Source organism: Pelophylax lessonae, assembly GCF_965119305.1.
Source record: "Pelophylax lessonae genome assembly, chromosome: 8".
Classification (NCBI taxonomy): Eukaryota; Metazoa; Chordata; class Amphibia; order Anura; family Ranidae; genus Pelophylax; species Pelophylax lessonae.
In genome coordinates, this window is record NC_138775.1 from 146,154,969 (window position 1) to 146,174,000 (window position 19,032).

General features: G+C 42.3%; 1 protein-coding gene across 1 annotated transcript in view; it reads right to left on the bottom strand.

Moving 5' to 3' along the window:
• The window catches only part of OLFML2B (olfactomedin like 2B), a 286,090-nt gene that overhangs the window by 92,501 nt on the left and 174,557 nt on the right, over nucleotides 1–19,032 (bottom strand). The window contains exon 5 of the mRNA XM_082266660.1: nucleotides 15,513–15,723. Within this exon, the coding sequence (XP_082122786.1) occupies nucleotides 15,513–15,723 (211 nt within the window). The remainder of the gene's footprint in view (nucleotides 1–15,512; nucleotides 15,724–19,032) is intronic.

A 19,032-nucleotide genomic window follows, 5' to 3' on the forward strand; every position in this document is an offset into this window, starting at 1 on the left:
GCACACTTACAGCACACAGTGATTTCAAGGTATTTTTGTTTAATTTATTAAATTGTACAAGAAAATTGTAATATATTTGACCTACTCTAAACCTCACCTGGAGAACTAGAATATTCATTTCTAATGCAATTTCTTTGTCTATTTTTCTCATTTTCTTTTCTTTTGTTTTGTCACCTACAGTTAGTCATTTTCTTAATAAATGATCCTTGTGTTATCATCTTAAATGTATGCTATACATCGGTGAAGGTTAACTTGCTACTTTGAGAACCTTGCTTTGTGCACTGGTGCGCAGTCATGATTGAACAGGAAGGGGCCATCCCCAAACTGTTCTCACAAAGTTGGGAGCATTAAATTGTCCAAAATGTCTTGGTATGCTGACGCCTTAGTAGTTCCCTTCACTAGAACTAAGGGGCCAAGCCCAAACCCTGAAAAACAACCCCACACCACAATCCTCCTGCACCAAATGATTTGGACCAGTGCACAAAGCAAGGTCCATAAAGACATTGATGAGCAAGTTTGGGATGGAGGAACTTGACTGTCCTGACCTCAACCCAATAGAACACCTTGGAGGTGAATTAGAGAGAAGACTGTGAGCCAGGCCTTCTCGTCCAACATCAGTGCCTGACTTCACAAAAGCGCTTCTGGAAGAATGGTCAAACATTCCTATTGACACACTCCTAAGCCTTGTGGACAGCCTTCCCAGAAGAGTTGAAGCTGTTATAGTTGCAAAGGGTGGGCCAACTCAATATTGAACCCTACAGACTAAGACCGGGATGCCGTTAAAGTTCATGTGCGTGTAGGGCAGGCATCCTATTAGTTTTGACAATATAGTGTATCTATTAGACTTATTGACAAATACTGTTTGTGACAGATATGCAAAATCTGCTACCTGGAGCAATATCTATGGCCACTGCATACATGATTAGTGACAATCTTGAATCTAGGTATCTCTATCTACAGATGCCTAAAGCAGAAAAAACAAATTAAAGTATTTGAATATATTAAAATGATCTCTATGTCCAGTGTACAGAACACAGTGTGCTCAGAATTAATTAGTCATCCATATACAATGTCTTAATTTCGAAGATTTTGTTGGCAACTTAGTATGAAGTGACTTCAGTGAGGACAGGCTAAAATTCTTACAGCATTCACACTTGTGTTGATGTCAGGATGAAAGCAGTCACACTGTGAGGAGGTAAATATGACGATGTGAAATAAATGAGGTAGGGTAATATACTACGTACACAGGACAATGTTCAGCTCACATTAATTAGACAGTCATGATAATATTTTTGTCCCGTACTAAGATAACTTGCCAGTTTGTATTTGGTGACTTCACCAGTAGCAGGCCATAATTCTTTCTAACACTAGGTGGTTGCTGATTTGAAAACATCTTTTTCCATTAACTTCTCTAAGAACCTGAAAGAACATTGAGCAAATAAATAACAGCTGTTGCTAGGAATCTAAAAGATCTGGGGAACCCTTGGGCAAACTGAAGAGAGAAAACAAGTGGTAAACATACAGGGCATGATTAAAGAGGTGTGGTTAAATAAAATCTGAACCTAAACATTGGATCTTGATTCAAGCAGTGTCTACAGACAAAGGTGATATACTTGAATAACAACACAAAGAATTGCCCTTTTTAATCATTTACAGCATTTAACAAAAATATCAATAGATTTCATGGCCCGCTGTGGAAAATGCAAGTGCACCCTTGGCCTCAAAAGTTAGTATTGTCCCTTTTAGTTGAAAATGATTAGTGTTTTGCACAGCTGCCAACTGGTTTTCTTTTCAGTATGGTTACTGATACCATAGGAAAAAAATAGTAAGTATTATAAATAGATAGATGTCCACAAATTGAGAGTATGAAAAATGGTTCTAAAGCCCTAAAGTGGTTCTAAAGGCAGAACATTTTATACCCTAATGCATTTTATGCATTAAGGTAAAAAACCTTCTCAGTGCAGCTCCCCCCGACCCCCCTTATACTTAGCTGAGCTCCATCTTGTTCCAGCAATTTGCATGAGAGTAGCGGATCTCCTGGGTCTCTCTCTCCTTGTTTGCTCACACAGCAACAGGAGCCATTGGCTCCCGCTGCTGTCAATCACAGCCAGTGAGCCAATGGTGAGAGAACAGGGGGGGGGGGCGAGCCATGCTCTGTATGTGAATACACAATATTCATTCAAAGGAGCACAGCTCGGGAGCAAGCCTGCTTTAGTGTCCCAAGTGCAAAAGGCTTGCTATTGGGGGCACTCAGCAAAAAAAAAGAGGATCTGGGCTGTTCTGTGCAAAACCATTGCACAGAGCAGGTAAGTATAACATGTTTGTTTTTTATTTAAACCTTTAGAATCGCTTTAAAGTGATATTAAACCTTTTTTTTTTTAATTTAAAATATCAAACATGTCATACTTAATGCTTTTGCACAGAGCAGGCCCCTAATGCTCTTCTTCTGGGGTCCCCCAATGGCACTCCAGGCACTACCTCTTCAGCAAGTGCTCCCATGGAAACCTGCTTTCCATAGGGGCACCCATGTGGGCTGGCTCTCGAGCCATCCTGTTTGCATCTATTGACACAACAGGTGGCTCGGCCCTGCCCCCCACTCCCTCGTCATAGCATTAGATTGACAGCAATGGCTCCCGCTACTATCAATCTGCCCAATGGGGGGGGGAAGACCGTGGCGTGTGTTGGATAGGATTGGGCTCAGTTAAGCAAAAGGGGGGGGGGGGCTGGGGGGATCCCGCAGCACAGAAGGTTTTTTACTTTAATGGAAAGGATGCATTAAGGTAAAAAAAAAATGAAAGGCTTTAGAACCACTTTTTTTAGAACCAGATTTTTTTTTTTAACCTTAATGCGTTTTATGCATTAAGGTAAAAAATCTTCTGTGATGCAAGATCCCCCCTCAGTGCAAAGATTGATAGCAGCAAGACCCATTGGCTCCCACTGCTGTAAATGTAATGCTGTGACAAGGGAGTGGGGGGCGGTGCCGAGCCACCCTGTCTGTGTCTAAAGACATCATTTGTCTACAAATGGTATAGGATAGTGTTGAGCGAACACGGACTGTATTATTCGTGTTCGTACCGAATAATTGGATTTTTTTTACCCGAACACGGACACGGACACTTTACTGTATGTTCGGGTAAAAATCCGTGTTCGGTCGTTTTATTTCCGGGTTTTGCATGCTTTGGCGCTCTTTTCATGGCGGGCTTTCAACAGCCAATCAACAATCGTTTTACTGGTGTGCCTTAAGCCATCCCAGCCATGCCTGCAAATGTCTTAGTAGCTGTGATTGGCCGTCTGAAGCATGTGACCAAGTCTTTATAAGTTCGAGGCAGCCGCCGCAGCAGCGTCATTCTGCTGCTTAGCTAAGGGACAGAGCACACATCAATGTGCTGGCTGCTGATTAGGGAAAGATAGGCAGGAAAAAAACATTTGTGTCCGGATAGAATTGAGGGACAGGTCGGAGTGTTTAGGCAGGGCGAGTTGTAGGCATTTTAGGGATAGAGTCTGCTGAATTATAGGGTCAGTGTCTTCTACAAACTACAATCGATATTGCTGTGTGGGGGGTGGGGTGAATCTGCACTCAATCCTGATCTACGATCTCTTCTCAATCCTGTTAGGGACAGAGTCTGCTGAATTTTAGGGAAACTGTGTTCTACAAACTACAATCGATATTGCTGTGTGGTGTGGGATTGGAGATAGGCAGGTGTCAGTGATCCACATCCATTTTTCTGTGTGTGAGCTGCAGTGAACACAATCTTTTTGGGCTGCAGTGAACACAATCTTTTTGGGCTGCAGTGAACACAATCTTTTTGGGCTGCAGTGAACACAATCTTTTTGGGCTGCAGTGAACACAATCTTTTTGGGGTGCAGTGAACAAAATCTTTTTGGGGTGCAGTGAACACAATCCTTTTTGGTGTGCAGTGAACACAATCTTTGTGGGGTGCAGTGAACAAAATCCTTTGTGGGGTGCAGTGAACACAATCTTTTTGGGGTGCAGTGAACAAAATCCTTTTTGGGGTGCAGTGAACAACATCCTTTTTGGGGTGCAGTGAACACAATCTTTTTGGGGTGCAGTGAACAAAATCCTTTGTGGGGTGCAGTGAACACAATCTTTTTGGGGTGCAGTGAACACAATCTTTTTGGGGTGGAGTGAACAACATCCTTTTTGGGGTGCAGTGAACAAAATCATTTTTGGGGTGCAGTGAACACAATCTTTTTGGGGTGCAGTGAACACAATCTTTGTGGGGTGCAGTGAACACAATCTTTTTGGGGTGGAGTGAACAACATCCTTTTTGGGGTGCAGTGAACAACATCCTTTTTGGGGTGCAGTGAACACAATCTTTTTGGGGTGCAGTGAACACAATCTTTGTGGGGTACAGTGAACAGAATCTTTGTGGGGTGCAGTGAACACAATCTTTGGGGGGTACAGTGAACACAATCTTTTTGGGGTGCAGTGAACACAATCTTTGTGGGGTGCAGTGAACACAATCTTTTTGGGGTGGAGTGAACACAATCTTTTTGGGGTGCAGTGAACACAATCTTTGTGGGGTGCAGTGAACACAATCTTTTTGGGGTGGAGTGAACAAAATCATTTTTGGGGTGCAGTGAACAACATCCTTTTTGGGGTGCAGTGATCAAAATCCTTTTTGGGGTGCAGTGAACACAATCTTTTTGGGGTGCAGTGAACAAAATCCTTTGTGGGGTGCAGTGAACAGAATCTTTGTGGGGTGCAGTGAACACAATCTTTGGGGGGGTACAGTGAACACAATCTTTTTGGGGTGCAGTGAACACAATCTTTGTGAGGTACAGTGAACAGAATCTTTGTGGGGTGCAGTGAACACAATCTTTGGGGGGTACAGTGAACACAATCTTTTTGGGGTGCAGTGAACACAATCTTTGGGGGGTACAGTGAACACAATCTTTTTGGGGTGCAGTGAACACAATCTTTGTGGGGTGCAGTGAACACAATCTTTGGGGGGGTACAGTGAACACAATCTTTTTGGGGTGCAGTGAACAACATCCTTTTAGGGTGCAGTGAACACAATCTTTGTGGGGTACAGTGAACAGAATCTTTGTGGGGTGCAGTGAACACAATCTTTGGGGGGTACAGTGAACACAATCTTTGTGAGGTGCAGTGAACACAATCTTTGTGGGGTGCAGTGAACACAATCATTGTGGGGTGCAGTGAACTCAATCTTTGTGGGGTACAGTGAACACAATCTCATACTTCTGAAGATTTGAGGGTGCTGCCTGTTCCATACTCCCCCTACTCCTCATCTAGCCTTTTAGGGGTACAAACAATAGTAATTGGGGCCTAGTGTGGTTGTGTACGTGTGATATACATACACTTTTTTTGGATCATATTTTCTATTCCGCTATTTAATCAAAAACCTTTGGGGATCAGTTAAATTGGGGGATAGTCTGTGTTGGTACGTGTGAGAGAGATCCACCTTTCCAAGTTGTTGGGGTTCATCTCATACTTCTGAAGGTTTGAGGGTGCTGCCTGTTCCATACCCCCCCTACTCCTCATCTAGCCTTTTAGGGGTACAAACAATAGTAATTGGGGCCCAGTGTGGTTGTGTACGTGTGATATACATACACTTTTTTTGGATCATATTTTCTATTCCGCTATTTAATCAAAAACCTTTGGGGATCAGTTAAATTGGGGGATAGTCTGTGTTGGTACGTGTGAGAGAGATCCACCTTTCCAAGTTGTTGGGGTTCATCTCATACTTCTGAAGGTTTGAGGGTGCTGCCTGTTCCATACCCCCCCTACTCCTCATCTAGCCTTTTAGGGGTACAAACAATAGTAATTGGGGCCTAGTGTGGTTGTGTACGTGTGATATACATACACTTTTTTTGGATCATATTTTCTATTCCGCTATTTAATCAAAAACCTTTGGGGATCAGTTAAATTGGGGGATAGTCTGTGTTGGTACGTGTGAGAGAGATCCACCTTTCCAAGTTGTTGGGGTTCATCTCATACTTCTGAAGGTTTGAGGGTGCTGCCTGTTCCATACCCCCCCTACTCCTCATCTAGCCTTTTAGGGGTACAAACAATAGTAATTGGGGCCTAGTGTGGTTGTGTACGTGTGATATACATACACTTTTTTTGGATCATATTTTCTATTCCGCTATTTAATCAAAAACCTTTGGGGATCAGTTAAATTGGGGGATAGTCTGTGTTGGTACGTGTGAGAGAGATCCACCTTTCCAAGTTTTTGGGGTTCATCTCATACTTCTGAAGATTTGAGGGTGCTGCCTGTTCCATACCCCCCCTACTCCTCATCTAGCCTTTTAGGGGTACAAACAATAGTAATTGGGGCCTAGTGTGGTTGTGTACGTGTGATATACATACACTTTTTTTGGATCATATTTTCTATTCCGCTATTTAATCAAAAACCTTTGGGGATCAGTTAAATTGGGGGATAGTCTGTGTTGGTACGTGTGAGAGAGATCCACCTTTCCAAGTTGTTGGGGTTCATCTCATACTTCTGAAGGTTTGAGGGTGCTGCCTGTTCCATACTCCCCCTACTCCTAGCCTTTTAGGGGTACAAACAATAGTAATTGGGGCCTAGTGTGGTTGTGTACGTGTGATATACATACACTTTTTTTGGATCATATTTTCTATTCCGCTATTTAATCAAAAACCTTTGGGGATCAGTTAAATTGGGGGATAGTCTGTGTTGGTACGTGTGAGAGAGATCCACCTTTCCAAGTTGTTGGGGTTCATCTCATACTTCTGAAGGTTTGAGGGTGCTGCCTGTTCCATACCCCCCCTACTCCTCATCTAGCCTTTTAGGGGTACAAACAATAGTAATTGGGGCCTAGTGTGGTTGTGTACGTGTGATATACATACACTTTTTTTGGATCATATTTTCTATTCCGCTATTTAATCAAAAACCTTTGGGGATCAGTTAAATTGGGGGATAGTCTGTGTTGGTACGTGTGAGAGAGATCCACCTTTCCAAGTTGTTGGGGTTCATCTCATACTTCTGAAGGTTTGAGGGTGCTGCCTGTTCCATACCCCCCCTACTCCTCATCTAGCCTTTTAGGGGTACAAACAATAGTAATTGGGGCCTAGTGTGGTTGTGTACGTGTGATATACATACACTTTTTTTGGATCATATTTTCTATTCCGCTATTTAATCAAAAACCTTTGGGGATCAGTTAAATTGGGGGATAGTCTGTGTTGGTACGTGTGAGAGAGATCCACCTTTCCAAGTTGTTGGGGTTCATCTCATACTTCTGAAGGTTTGAGGGTGCTGCCTGTTCCATACCCCCCCTACTCCTCATCTAGCCTTTTAGGGGTACAAACAATAGTAATTGGGGCCTAGTGTGGTTGTGTACGTGTGATATACATACACTTTTTTTGGATCATATTTTCTATTCCGCTATTTAATCAAAAACCTTTGGGGATCAGTTAAATTGGGGGATAGTCTGTGTTGGTACGTGTGAGAGAGATCCACCTTTCCAAGTTGTTGGGGTTCATCTCATACTTCTGAAGGTTTGAGGGTGCTGCCTGTTCCATACTCCCCCTACTCCTCATCTAGCCTTTTAGGGGTACAAACAATAGTAATTGGGGCCCAGTGTGGTTGTGTACGTGTGATATACATACACTTTTTTTGGATCATATTTTCTATTCCGCTATTTAATTTAACTGGGCCTCCATGCGAGACCTGTGTGCCTTGTTGCGCTGTTTTGAGTACTCCACCAACATGGCCAGTGGCAATGACGCCGTTCTCAGCTTAACTATCCCACTTCTATGCCTCCTTGAAAAAACAATTCGGGCGATGATGGAAGAGGATGTGGCACAGGATGAGGAGGAGGAGGAGGATGAAGAGGTAACATTTCCAAGGCTTTCAGGGCAGTCATTCGCAAGGGGCTCCGAGGGTGGGTTCCTGCACACGCAAACGCCAGGGACGCAATTGTCCAGCAGGGGCACAGTTCTGGAGGATGAGGAGGATGAGGAGGAGGAGGAGCTGGAGGAGGAGATGGAACCATGTTCACAGCAGGGTGGCACCCAGGCCAGCTCATGGCCATCACTGGTGCGTGGCTGGGGGGATACAGAGGACACGGACGATACACCTCCCACAGAGGACAGCCTTTCGTTGCCTCTGGGCAGCCTGGCACACATGAGCGATTACATGCTGCAGTGTCTCCACAACGACCGCCGAGTTGCCCACATTCTAACTTGTGCTGATTACTGGGTGGCCACGCTGCTGGATCCCCGTTACAAGAACAACGTACCGTCCTTAATTCACTCACTGGAGCGCGATCGCAAGATGCGCGAGTACAAGCGCACGCTGGTAGACGCCATGCTGCTGGCATTCCCATCTGACAGCGGGGCCACAGTGGAAGCACAAGGCAGAGGAGGAGGAGGAGGAGGTCGCCAACGCAACCAGGGCACCGCCAGCACCTCAGAAGGCAGGGTTAGCATGGCCGAAATGTGGAAAAGCTTTGTCAGCACGCCACAACAAACAGCAGCACCAGCAGCTCAGATGGAACGTCTTAGCAGGAGGCAGCATTTTACCAACATGGTGGAGCAGTATGTGTGCACACGCCTACATGTAGTGAATGACGGGTCTGCCCCCTTCAACTTCTGGGTCTCCAAATTGGGCACATGGCCTGAGCTTGCCCTTTACGCCTTGGAGGTGCTGGCGTGCCCTGCAGCCAGTGTATTATCTGAACGGGTATTTAGCACGGCTGGGGGCGTTATAACAGACAAGCGCAGCCGCCTGTCCAGAGACAATGTGGACAAGCTCACGTTCATTAAAATGAACCAGGCATGGATCCCACGGGACTTTTCCGTACCTTATGCAGAATAGCAATGGATACCGACCTTACCCACCCATTGTTCCATTTTTGCTCTTTCTCACTCTTTTGGGGTGTACCCTCATTTAAAATTTTTGAAAAGAAGCAGTGTTGGCTACCTCGTCCTCCTCCTCAGGGCCAGATTAATGTAGGGGCTATTGGAGCTGCAGCTCCAGGCCCCTACCTTTTATATAGGCCCCGGGTTGGCCATATTCACTGTTACCGCTCTTCTGTCACTTGTAAACACAGAAGTCTGGCTTCTATGCTCGCTTCCCCAGGCAGCACCCTCAGAACCTCCCCACACAGCGTGAAGGCCGGACAAGGAGGGACAGTTGGCGATGCATGGATGTGTTTATGGGCTTCAGAGACAGCATCCCATGTTGAATTAGGCATGCATGGCTGCACCCTTCCTCCTCTGGGTGCATGGCAAGGCACGGCCCTTAAGGCCCTTCAAAATCCTCAGCACCAAGCCCATGATGCTGTTAATCCGGCCCTGGTCCTCCTCCACCGCCGCTTCCACCTACACCGCCCATAGGTGTGCGCAGCCTATTGCATTAAGGTGTGCACCCCAAAGTTGAAATACACATGCATGTGTTTGCCAGCAGAGAGAGTAATGTATCGGGGCCATGTACCTGTAGGCAAGGAGAAATAGAGCAGAGCAGGTCCCAGGGAGATCTTTCCCATCTCCTCACTGGCAATGCTATGTGCCCTAGGTGATTAGGGTGTGCCCAGGCACACCCAGCACACCCTGTGCGCACGCCTATGTCACCGCCACATCCACCACCACCTCAACCTCCCTCCTACTCCATATGGGCCTCGTCCTTCAGAGATGAAGAAGAACATTGTTTTATTTTTCTGTTTTTTTTTGTTGTTTTAAGTTATTTCCCTATCCACATTTGTTTGCAGAGCACTTGCCATGCTCTTAATTACGTTTTGCTGCCATTTGCAGCACTCTAGCCCTTTCCTTTGGTGTTTTAGAGCCATTTTAGTGCCTTAAAGTTCGGGTCCCCATTGACTTCAATGGGGTTCGGTGTCCGGGAAAAGTTCGGTAAAAGTCCGGGACACGGACCCGGACTTTTTTTTAAAGTTCGGCCGAACCCGTCGAACACGGACATCTAGGTGTCCGCTCAACCCTAGTATAGGAGGATTTAATAAAATGACAACAGTACAGTTAATGATGGTACCGGCTAATGTGGCAAAGTAGGAGAAGGGGAGAAGAAAGAAGCAGGCTCCTCACACGGTGGCTAAATTCTGCATCAAATATGTCAGATGGCGACATGTGAGCCATGGGTTCAAGATTTTGAGAAACTTATCTCAATTATTGGTAGGGATGCAAGTTAGTTGTTCATTGATGAAGAAGCCATCTTTCAAATTTCAGCTTCACAGAAGTGAGTGAATTTCTTTTTCCATGCTTTGGAGTTGTTAGGTTAGAGGCAAATAGGACAATATGGGCCAGCTTGAACTGAGTTTTAGAAGTGTTCAGGGGTTTGAAATTTTGAAGGGCAATCAGAGGTCCTTAGAGATTTGGAAATCCGAACATTGTACACAGAAGTGTAAAGACCCTGGTCTAAGGTCTAAAAATTATCAAACATTGGGCAGGTTCACCATATATGGAGAACATCACCATTGGTTTGACAACCCCTAAAACATAGACCTGCATGTCCAGGAAAAATATGGGCTAGTCTAAGTGGGACTAGGTACCACCTGGTTCATAACCTTACAGAGTGGTAAAGTTGATGGTGCAAGAAAGCTGAGAAAAGGGAGTTACCCTTAAGAGGGAGTAGAGGAAGGTAGGCAGAGAGTAAATTACTTAAATATTTAACACTATCCCAGACTTTTAAAGTGTGTTTCATTAAGGGGCTCATTGTAGGTGAGTGTAAGTTGGTGGGTATCCACAGTAGGGATTTGAGGTTCACAGGGGCACAAGAAATTAGCTCTAGTTCTACCCACAAGGGGGCCTTGTTAGCTGCATATAAGGTTATAAGAGGGACGATCTGAGCAGCTTAGCAAGATTTCATACAATTTGGGACACCCTTGGCACCTATGAATATACATGATTTGCCAATGGTTTTGGAAAGATTTATTAGCAAAATAAGGAATGAGGAATAGGAGGTGTTATAGAACTTTTGGAAAAGCGTTCATCCTGATAGAGTAAATCCTCCCCATCCAAGAGATGGGGTGAGTGGTCCAAGAGATTATTTGAGTTTGCGGATAGTTGGATAAATATAAGTCAGAGTAGTGCAGATTGAGTCGGATACATAGGTAGTCTAATTGTTTGGTGGCCCAATTGAATTTAAAGGAAGATTTAAAGTGGTTGTAAATCGAAAGGATTTTTACCATCATGCATTCTCTGCATTAACGTTAAAAACCTTTTATGTGCAGCTCCCCCCCCAGCCCCCTCAAATACTTATCTGATCCCGATCTTGACCCAGCTCTGTGCTCGAGAGCAGCAGACCTGCTCTCTCTTGCCCTCCTCACTGAACTCGATGAGAGCAGTGGGAGCTGTCAATGAAATCCAGTGACGATGGAGATGGGCGGGCCGGTCAAGCCACACTGTGTGTCAATAGATGCACACAGCCCAGCTTGGGATCAAACTGGGATAGAGCCTGCATATGTGCCACCATAGGAAGCAAGAGAAAAGGAGAAGAAGGGGGAGGAGAAGACCAGAGCGCTGGCAGGGGACCCCAGAACAGAAGGATCGGGGCTGCCCTGTACAAAACCATTGCACAGGAGCAGGTACTGTAAGTATAATATGCTTATTTTTTTTTTCTATAACTTTTACAATCACTTTTAGTGTGGCAAGTTTGTAGCTGGGCAAGGATATGTTAGCCACAGATTTTTCTTTGTTAATGTTAGAAATTTTAGAAAACTTAATTTAAAATCGATAGAACAGATATGATAGGTAATCAATAGTCAATAAAAGGTTGTCAGCTAAGAGGCTGACTTTAAAGGTGTGGTGGTCTTATTGTAGTCCATGAATGCTTGGATTCCTTCTGATAAGGTGTGCTAGGGGGTTCTAAGGCAAGGACAAGCAGAATTAGAAGGAAAGGTCATCCCTGGTGGATTCCACTTTCAAAAGAGAATGGAGTGGAATGGTAACGTAAATACACTGCTCAAAAAAATTAAAGGAACACTTTAAAAACACATCAGATCTCAATGGGGAAAAATATCATGCTTGATATCTATACTAATTTGGACTAAGTAATGTGTTAGGAATGAAAGGATGCCACATTGTTTGATGGAAATAAAAATTAAGAACCTACAGAGTCCTGTATTCAAAGACACCCCAAAAATCAAAGTAAAAAAATGATGCAGCAGGCTAGTCCATTTTGCTAAAATTTCATTGCAGCAACTCAAAATGGTACTCAGTATTTTTTATGGCCCCCACATACTTGTATGCATTCCTGACAACTGAGATGACGGATGGTATCTTGGGGTATTTCTTCCCAGATCTGGACCAGGACATCACTGAGCTCCAGAACAGACTGAGGTGCAACCTGGTGGCGTCAGATGGACCAAAACATAATGTCCCAGAGGTTTTCTATTAGATTTAGGTCAGGCTAGTATGGGGGCTATCAATGATATAAATTCCTATATCCTCCAGGAACTGGCTACATACTCTTGCCACATGAGGCCGGGCATTGTCGTGCACCAGGAGGAACCCAGGACCAACTGCACCAATAAGTCTGACAATGGGTTCAAGGATTTCATCCCGATACCTAATGGCAGTCAGGGTGCCATTGTTCAGACTAGGGGTCTCCAAACTATGGCCCCCAGTTGTTCAGGAACTACAATTCCCATCATGCCTAGTCTTGTCTGTGAATGTCAGAGTTTTATAATGCTTCATGGGACGTGTAGTTCTGCAACAGCTGGAGGGCCATAGTTTGGAAATCCCTGGTCTAGACTGTAGAGGTCTGTGCCTCCCTCCATGGGTATGCCTTCCCAGACCATCACTGATCCACCACCAAACCGGTCATGCTGAATGATGTTACAGGCCGCATAACATTCCCCAGGGCGTCCCCAGACCCTTTCCCGTCTGTCACATGGTCTCAGGGTGAACCTGCTCTTATCTATGAAAAGTCAGTTCTGGTGTTCAATGGCAAATGCCAATCAAGCTCCACAGTGCCGGGCAGTGAGCACAGGGCCCACTAGAGGATGTTGATTTCAAGTTTAACTTTAAATTTTGAATAGATGGCCTCATTATTTCATTAAAGTTGAAGCTTAGCTAAAAACATTTTTTTCTCTACAGCTTTAGCTACATTACTTACCAGTAATGAAGTATGCTCCACAATGGGCAGGCTGCTGGATTCTGTGGAAATCTTCACCGCAGGGCTGCTCTGTACTCTTAATGTTGCTGTACTTCCAGTGCTGTGGGGTTAACAGCTTCGGGTCTCCAGGCTCAGTTGCATTAAAGATGATCCAAAGGGGACACGCACCCTATTGCCCTCCCCCACTGCCTGTAACATTATCTGGGAATGTGAAATATCATTCCCATTATTCTCTCCCACATTCACAGATCCTGTTTTACGATGTGTACTTTTTCATTTAACTGTATTTAACACTTATGCTCAGGCTAATACTATGGATGATTAGTCCCAAAGGGTAAACCATGTTTGCAGATAACTCCACATGGACACAGGCTTCCACAGCTTCATCATTTTAAAAAGGGTTTTCCCTACTTTTCCCTACCTTATTTTGCTAATTGTAAGCTGTAGCACAGCACCTATCTACACAGGGATACATAATACAAATGCAAACGTATCAGCCTCCTGATAAAGCACTTCCAAGTGATTCCTGGCTCAACACAGCTACTGACAGGAGCTCACAAAAACTCAGTGCTCTCTAGTCTTAGTGGTGCCACTTATTTTAATCAGGCACCTGGAATCATGATCAGGTGAAAATCTGTCACATAGTCGTGACCAGGGAACTCTCACTTACCCTGGCTAATACCACATCCCATAAAGACAGAGATTCAGTTTCCTGACTAAACTTCTGTTTTCCTCTGGAGTCATTTTTTGTCCCTTTTAGAGCAGACTTACTTTGTCATGAAGCATTCTAACAGACACACATAAACATCTGTACAAAGAATTATTTTTAAACACAATTTAGAATTTCCTAATGCTTGCACCTTTCTGCTAATAGAATACAGACATAGAGCTATCACATTGTTTAAATCTACTCTGAAAACAAACCTCAATAAAATAGTTAGACACCTTCAGCAGCTGTGACAAGGGCCCCTTTTCACCTAATTATACTCCGTCAATGGTCATTTTTCCCTTGCAACTGGTGGGAAAAAAACCCAGTGTCAGGGCCTAGTTAAAGTAAAGATGTAACCCCCCTCATTTGACAGTGCTTGGGCCTATCAACTGCTGGACTCCAGCACTGTCACTGGAGAGAAGACCACATGCTGCCCTATACTTGAGTTAGTATATGGCAGCCTGTTTGCCCTGAATGGATATATTTTTACATGTTTTAAGGACACCTTAGCAACTATTAAATGTTAAGAAGATGAACTCTTTTGTCAGAAGCATGTAACCTACAGCACAGGTTACAAATTGCAGTAATAAGGGCTGTATAAGGTACAGCACAGCTTACAAAAGTGAGTGGAGATTTGGATGATATTTTTTGTCAGGTTTGTCCTCTGCTGACGTGTTATGCTATTAGACCTGGCCTATGTTGATAGCCAGTAAACAGTGTGATAGCTGGTACTTTATAAACATGATTATTCCATGTAAATGTAAGAGTGACTGTAAGCAATATATAACTTTCTGTAACTATATGAAAACTTTCTAATAAAAAAAACTATTGAAAGTGAAAACATTTGACAAAAATGACAATAGCACTGGTGATAGTCACCATAAAATGCTCTTATCACACATGTCAAGGAAAAATGATCCTCTGCCAACAATGTTCAGGACCACAAAAATACCAGGCCTTCCAGATGTTTGGTGATTGGCCTATTGCTGTCACATTAGAGTACTCAACCTTGTGTTGGTGCCAACTAAAGTGACTCTGAACAACATAAAACTTCTTTCTTCACTGCTTACCACAAAGCAGGGTGGTTGAGAAAGCAGATACAGGCAGTCCCAAAGTTATAAATATCTGACTTACATACAAATTATACTAAAATACGGAGGCAGCCTAATGTCACGCCAGTCCCAGAAACCGTCAGGCGGCCATCTTGCTGCTCACCGCATGCTGCAACCTACTGTCTGGCGGATCTATCAGCAATCCTACATCACTGCATGGCCAGTGAACCCTTCCCTATGCTATCCAAAATTTTAAAATAACTTTTTGGCACTTGAAAATGTATGGTTTCCAACTTAGATACAAATTCAACTTAAGAACAAACCTATAGAACCTATCATGTTCCCGGGAACTGCCTGTAAAAGTATGCACTGTTGGGGTGGGGGGGCATTAAAGCAAACCATTTGGTTTGTCCTGTGTGTGCAAAGCAAGGATTTGTTTAATGAAAGTATTTTACACATATTTATTATTTATTCAGAAAATAATAATGGTTACCCCTACCTACACTGTGCTTTCTAGAATAATACATGCTTAATTTGTGAATCTGCTTTTAGATGTACAGTATGCTTTAATGATCATATGGTATATGTAGTTGAAAAGTATTACAAATTGAAAAATATTATATGGCTAAAATAAGAGCACCAGGCACAATAGTTTCAGAAATTTTCACTTACGCAATTCATCCATGTCACTGTCATCTTCTGTATCTTTGGCCTTGTAAAATGTTACACCTCGCACAACAGGCTTTTGGACCGGTTTTGATCTTGCTTTAATTTGACGTGAAGAAATTGGCCACCTTTTAACTTGCTGAGGTGGTGGAGGATGAGGCTTTGGACTTTCAGCTTTTGCCTGTTCATCTCTAAGAAACCTTTCTTCATACTTTTCCTAAGGCACATAAGAAATACAAGGAATCACTAAATTATTACATCATTTAAGTTTACTGTTTGATGTACTAGGCATGTTGATGCAGAAATTCCTACACATTTTTTTAGTAGTGGTATCATCAGATGCTGCAATTTGAACCACAAACACATGGAATAGTGGCCGAAGCATTTGTCTTATCCAGCTTAGTGGCAGAATACAGTTGTTGCTTCATTTCCTTTCTAGAGCAACTTACAGACTCATTTTGCAGTGTTTACACAAATCTAAATCCTTTTTAAATGTGTTGGTGCTATTATACAAACTTACCAGCCAATTGTGCATGTTTCACATTCAATTAAGGCATTTGCGAGATGCTTCCACATGTGCCTGAAACTTATATTTTAATTTAATAGTGAAATTACATGTATTATTTTATGACATTTCATTAAATTATTTTTTGCAGACTTTGACATAGTTTAACTGACATTGACTGCCAGTGGGACCAGTAGAACAGAAAATGGATAAGTGAAGTTCTGAGAGCAGGTGTAGGGTCTTTCTCCTCTACTACGTACCATTCTCAATACCAACCGAAAAGATTGCTGGCCATCAATATGAGTTTTGCTCATAGGACAGTGCCTACTCTCCCTATTTGGTAATCAAGTACTGATCTCAGTTTGGCACTTCAATGGCTTCCAAATCAGCAAAAACAGCCCCCTTCTTCAGTTTCATGGTCTGGGAAGTCCCACATTTTCTCACCGTGTTCAAAAAAACAAACACAAGGGCGCACTTGCCTAGCGTATTATCCTCCACAAAGGTTTTATTGAATAAAAAGATAAAAATACTCACAAACGAGTTCTTGGTGCATGCATATCAGAATAATATGTTGCTGTCAGCATTAGAACCGGAAGATGTACCGTCCTCAAAAGCTTGGGATGGCTTACGCGTTTCGAGGCTTAGCCTCTTCCTCAGAGCCACTTTTTCTCACCCACCATCGTAATATTTTTGTTAAACCTAATTTACAGTTTTTTCTTTTTTTCTTTTTCATTTAAGTTTTTTAATTTTTTTTTTTTCATTTTTACTCCATAAGGCCATCCCTGCCCTGGTCAAGCGAACATGGGCTGTATCTAAAACATCTTACAAATGTCCATTATAATGGACTACTTCCTGGGTGTCAAAGATGTGCCACTGGCTGGACTTAGCCCAAAATGCCTTCAAGTACTAGCCTGCCCTGCTACATGTGTCAGGTTTTCAGTGCAGCCAGAGGGAATAGTAACTGAGAATCTGACTTTTAATAAAACAAATCAGACTTAGATCACAGAGGACCTATCAAGTGGCATCTGTGGGTGCCACTTGAATACCCAGAAGTAGTACTATCCAGATGCGCCGTAGCTCAGCGCGGTTACCTCCACACACCAGCCACTGCCTGCATCCATCCTGCTGTCTCAGTATCATGATTTTTGATGGTGATCCTTCTTTGTTCATGCAGCTCTGCAACTGGCCAAAGAAAGCAGTGAAGCAATGATTGACACTCAGGCAAAGGACCACTAAGTGTTCGACATTAAGTGGAACTGCATTACCACTGTCACAAGTTTGAAGGGCACCCAGGTCTGGTAAAATTCAGCTATGGATGGATCCTCTGATAACTTTGCTATTATGCAAGATAACAATGATATATATATATATATATATATATATATATATATATATATATACTGTATATACACAAACACACAGGTATATATATATATATATATTTATATATATATATATATATATTTTTTTTTTTTTCTTTACAAAAAATGCTTTTTCTTTGTAATATTGTCTTGCACATTTTATTTTTCTATGTATGCTATAGACAAAATATGTAACAAAACTAAATGTGTTTTTTTCAGTTTGACATGTGTTAGCTTTAAAGCAACTAGTGTTACTACGTCAGAATAAATGTGCGTTTTTTTATTTTATAATTAGTCATGTTTATAAATGACAATGAAACTAGATTTCTATTACAAATATAAAATAAATACTTTTTAAAAAAAAATTTTATGCATTTTTTTTAATGTTGCATTAAAACATTAGAAAAAAAAGAATGGAGCCCCTGTTGGCAACAATAAGAGAATGCCCAGATATTAAGGGAGTGAAGGTTGGGGGAGTAGAGCATAAAGTGGCGGCATTCGCCGATGATTTGCTGCTATACGTCTCCAACCCAAGGATCTCCCTGCCTAACATAGTTAAAATATTTAAGCAATATGGAGAACTCTCAAATTTAAAAATTAATCAAGCCAAGTCCGAAATATTGAGCATTAAAATGAGCACTCAAGAGAAAATAGGGTTAAAAACTGAATTCCCTTTTGTCTGGAGAAGTAAGGATTTAAAATATCTAGGAATTAAATTAACATCGACGCCAGGAAAATTATATATAGCTAACTTCATCCCATTATTGAATGAAATAAAAGCTGAAATAAATAGATTGAATCCTAGAGCCATATCATGGATGGGTAGAATAAATATAATAAAAATGGGAATCCTCCCAAAACTTTCATATAAGTTCCAAATGATACCAATACAGATCCCGGAGGCATTTTTTAAGACACTAAAGGCACTAATCACAAAGTTTATTTGGAAAAATAAAAAACCAAGGATAAAATACACAACACTAAGTAGAAGTAAAAATGAGGGGGGACTTGCACTACCAGATGTTAAAAAATATTACCAAGCTTCAATTCTTACACAGGTGATGGAATGGGGGAAAAAAGATAGTAGGAAAAATTGGGTCAAAATTGAAAACACAATAAGTGGTACAAAATTGGGTAAAATTATGTGGATCCCACCAAAGTATAGAAAATTGGAAAAAGACACACACATTATAACACGTCAAGCACTAAAAGTGTGGGATTTAATATACAATAGAGAAAATTGGGAGTATAATTCACCACTAACACCACTACAGGACACAACATTTTTTGCACCGGGAGAAGGGAAAGAACATGGAAATTGGTTAGGAGAAGGGGACATCAGATTAAAAGATATAATGGAGAGGGGGAAAATTCTTACGTTTCCCGAGCTCAAAAAAAAGAAAATCATTTGGAATTTAGATGAGTGGAGATACCTCCAATTGAAACATTTTGTGGCATCATTAACTCACCCAATTAGAGACAGAGATGAGCTCAAGCCGTACAAATATGCACATCCAAAAAGATTAAAAACAACATTTCAAATATCTATAAAATATTAAACGAGGGGAAGCAGATTGCCCACCCAACGTTGGAGAAATGGGAGAGTGAATTGGGTGTCCACAATGAGGGAATCCAATGGGATAAATGTGTAAAGATGGTT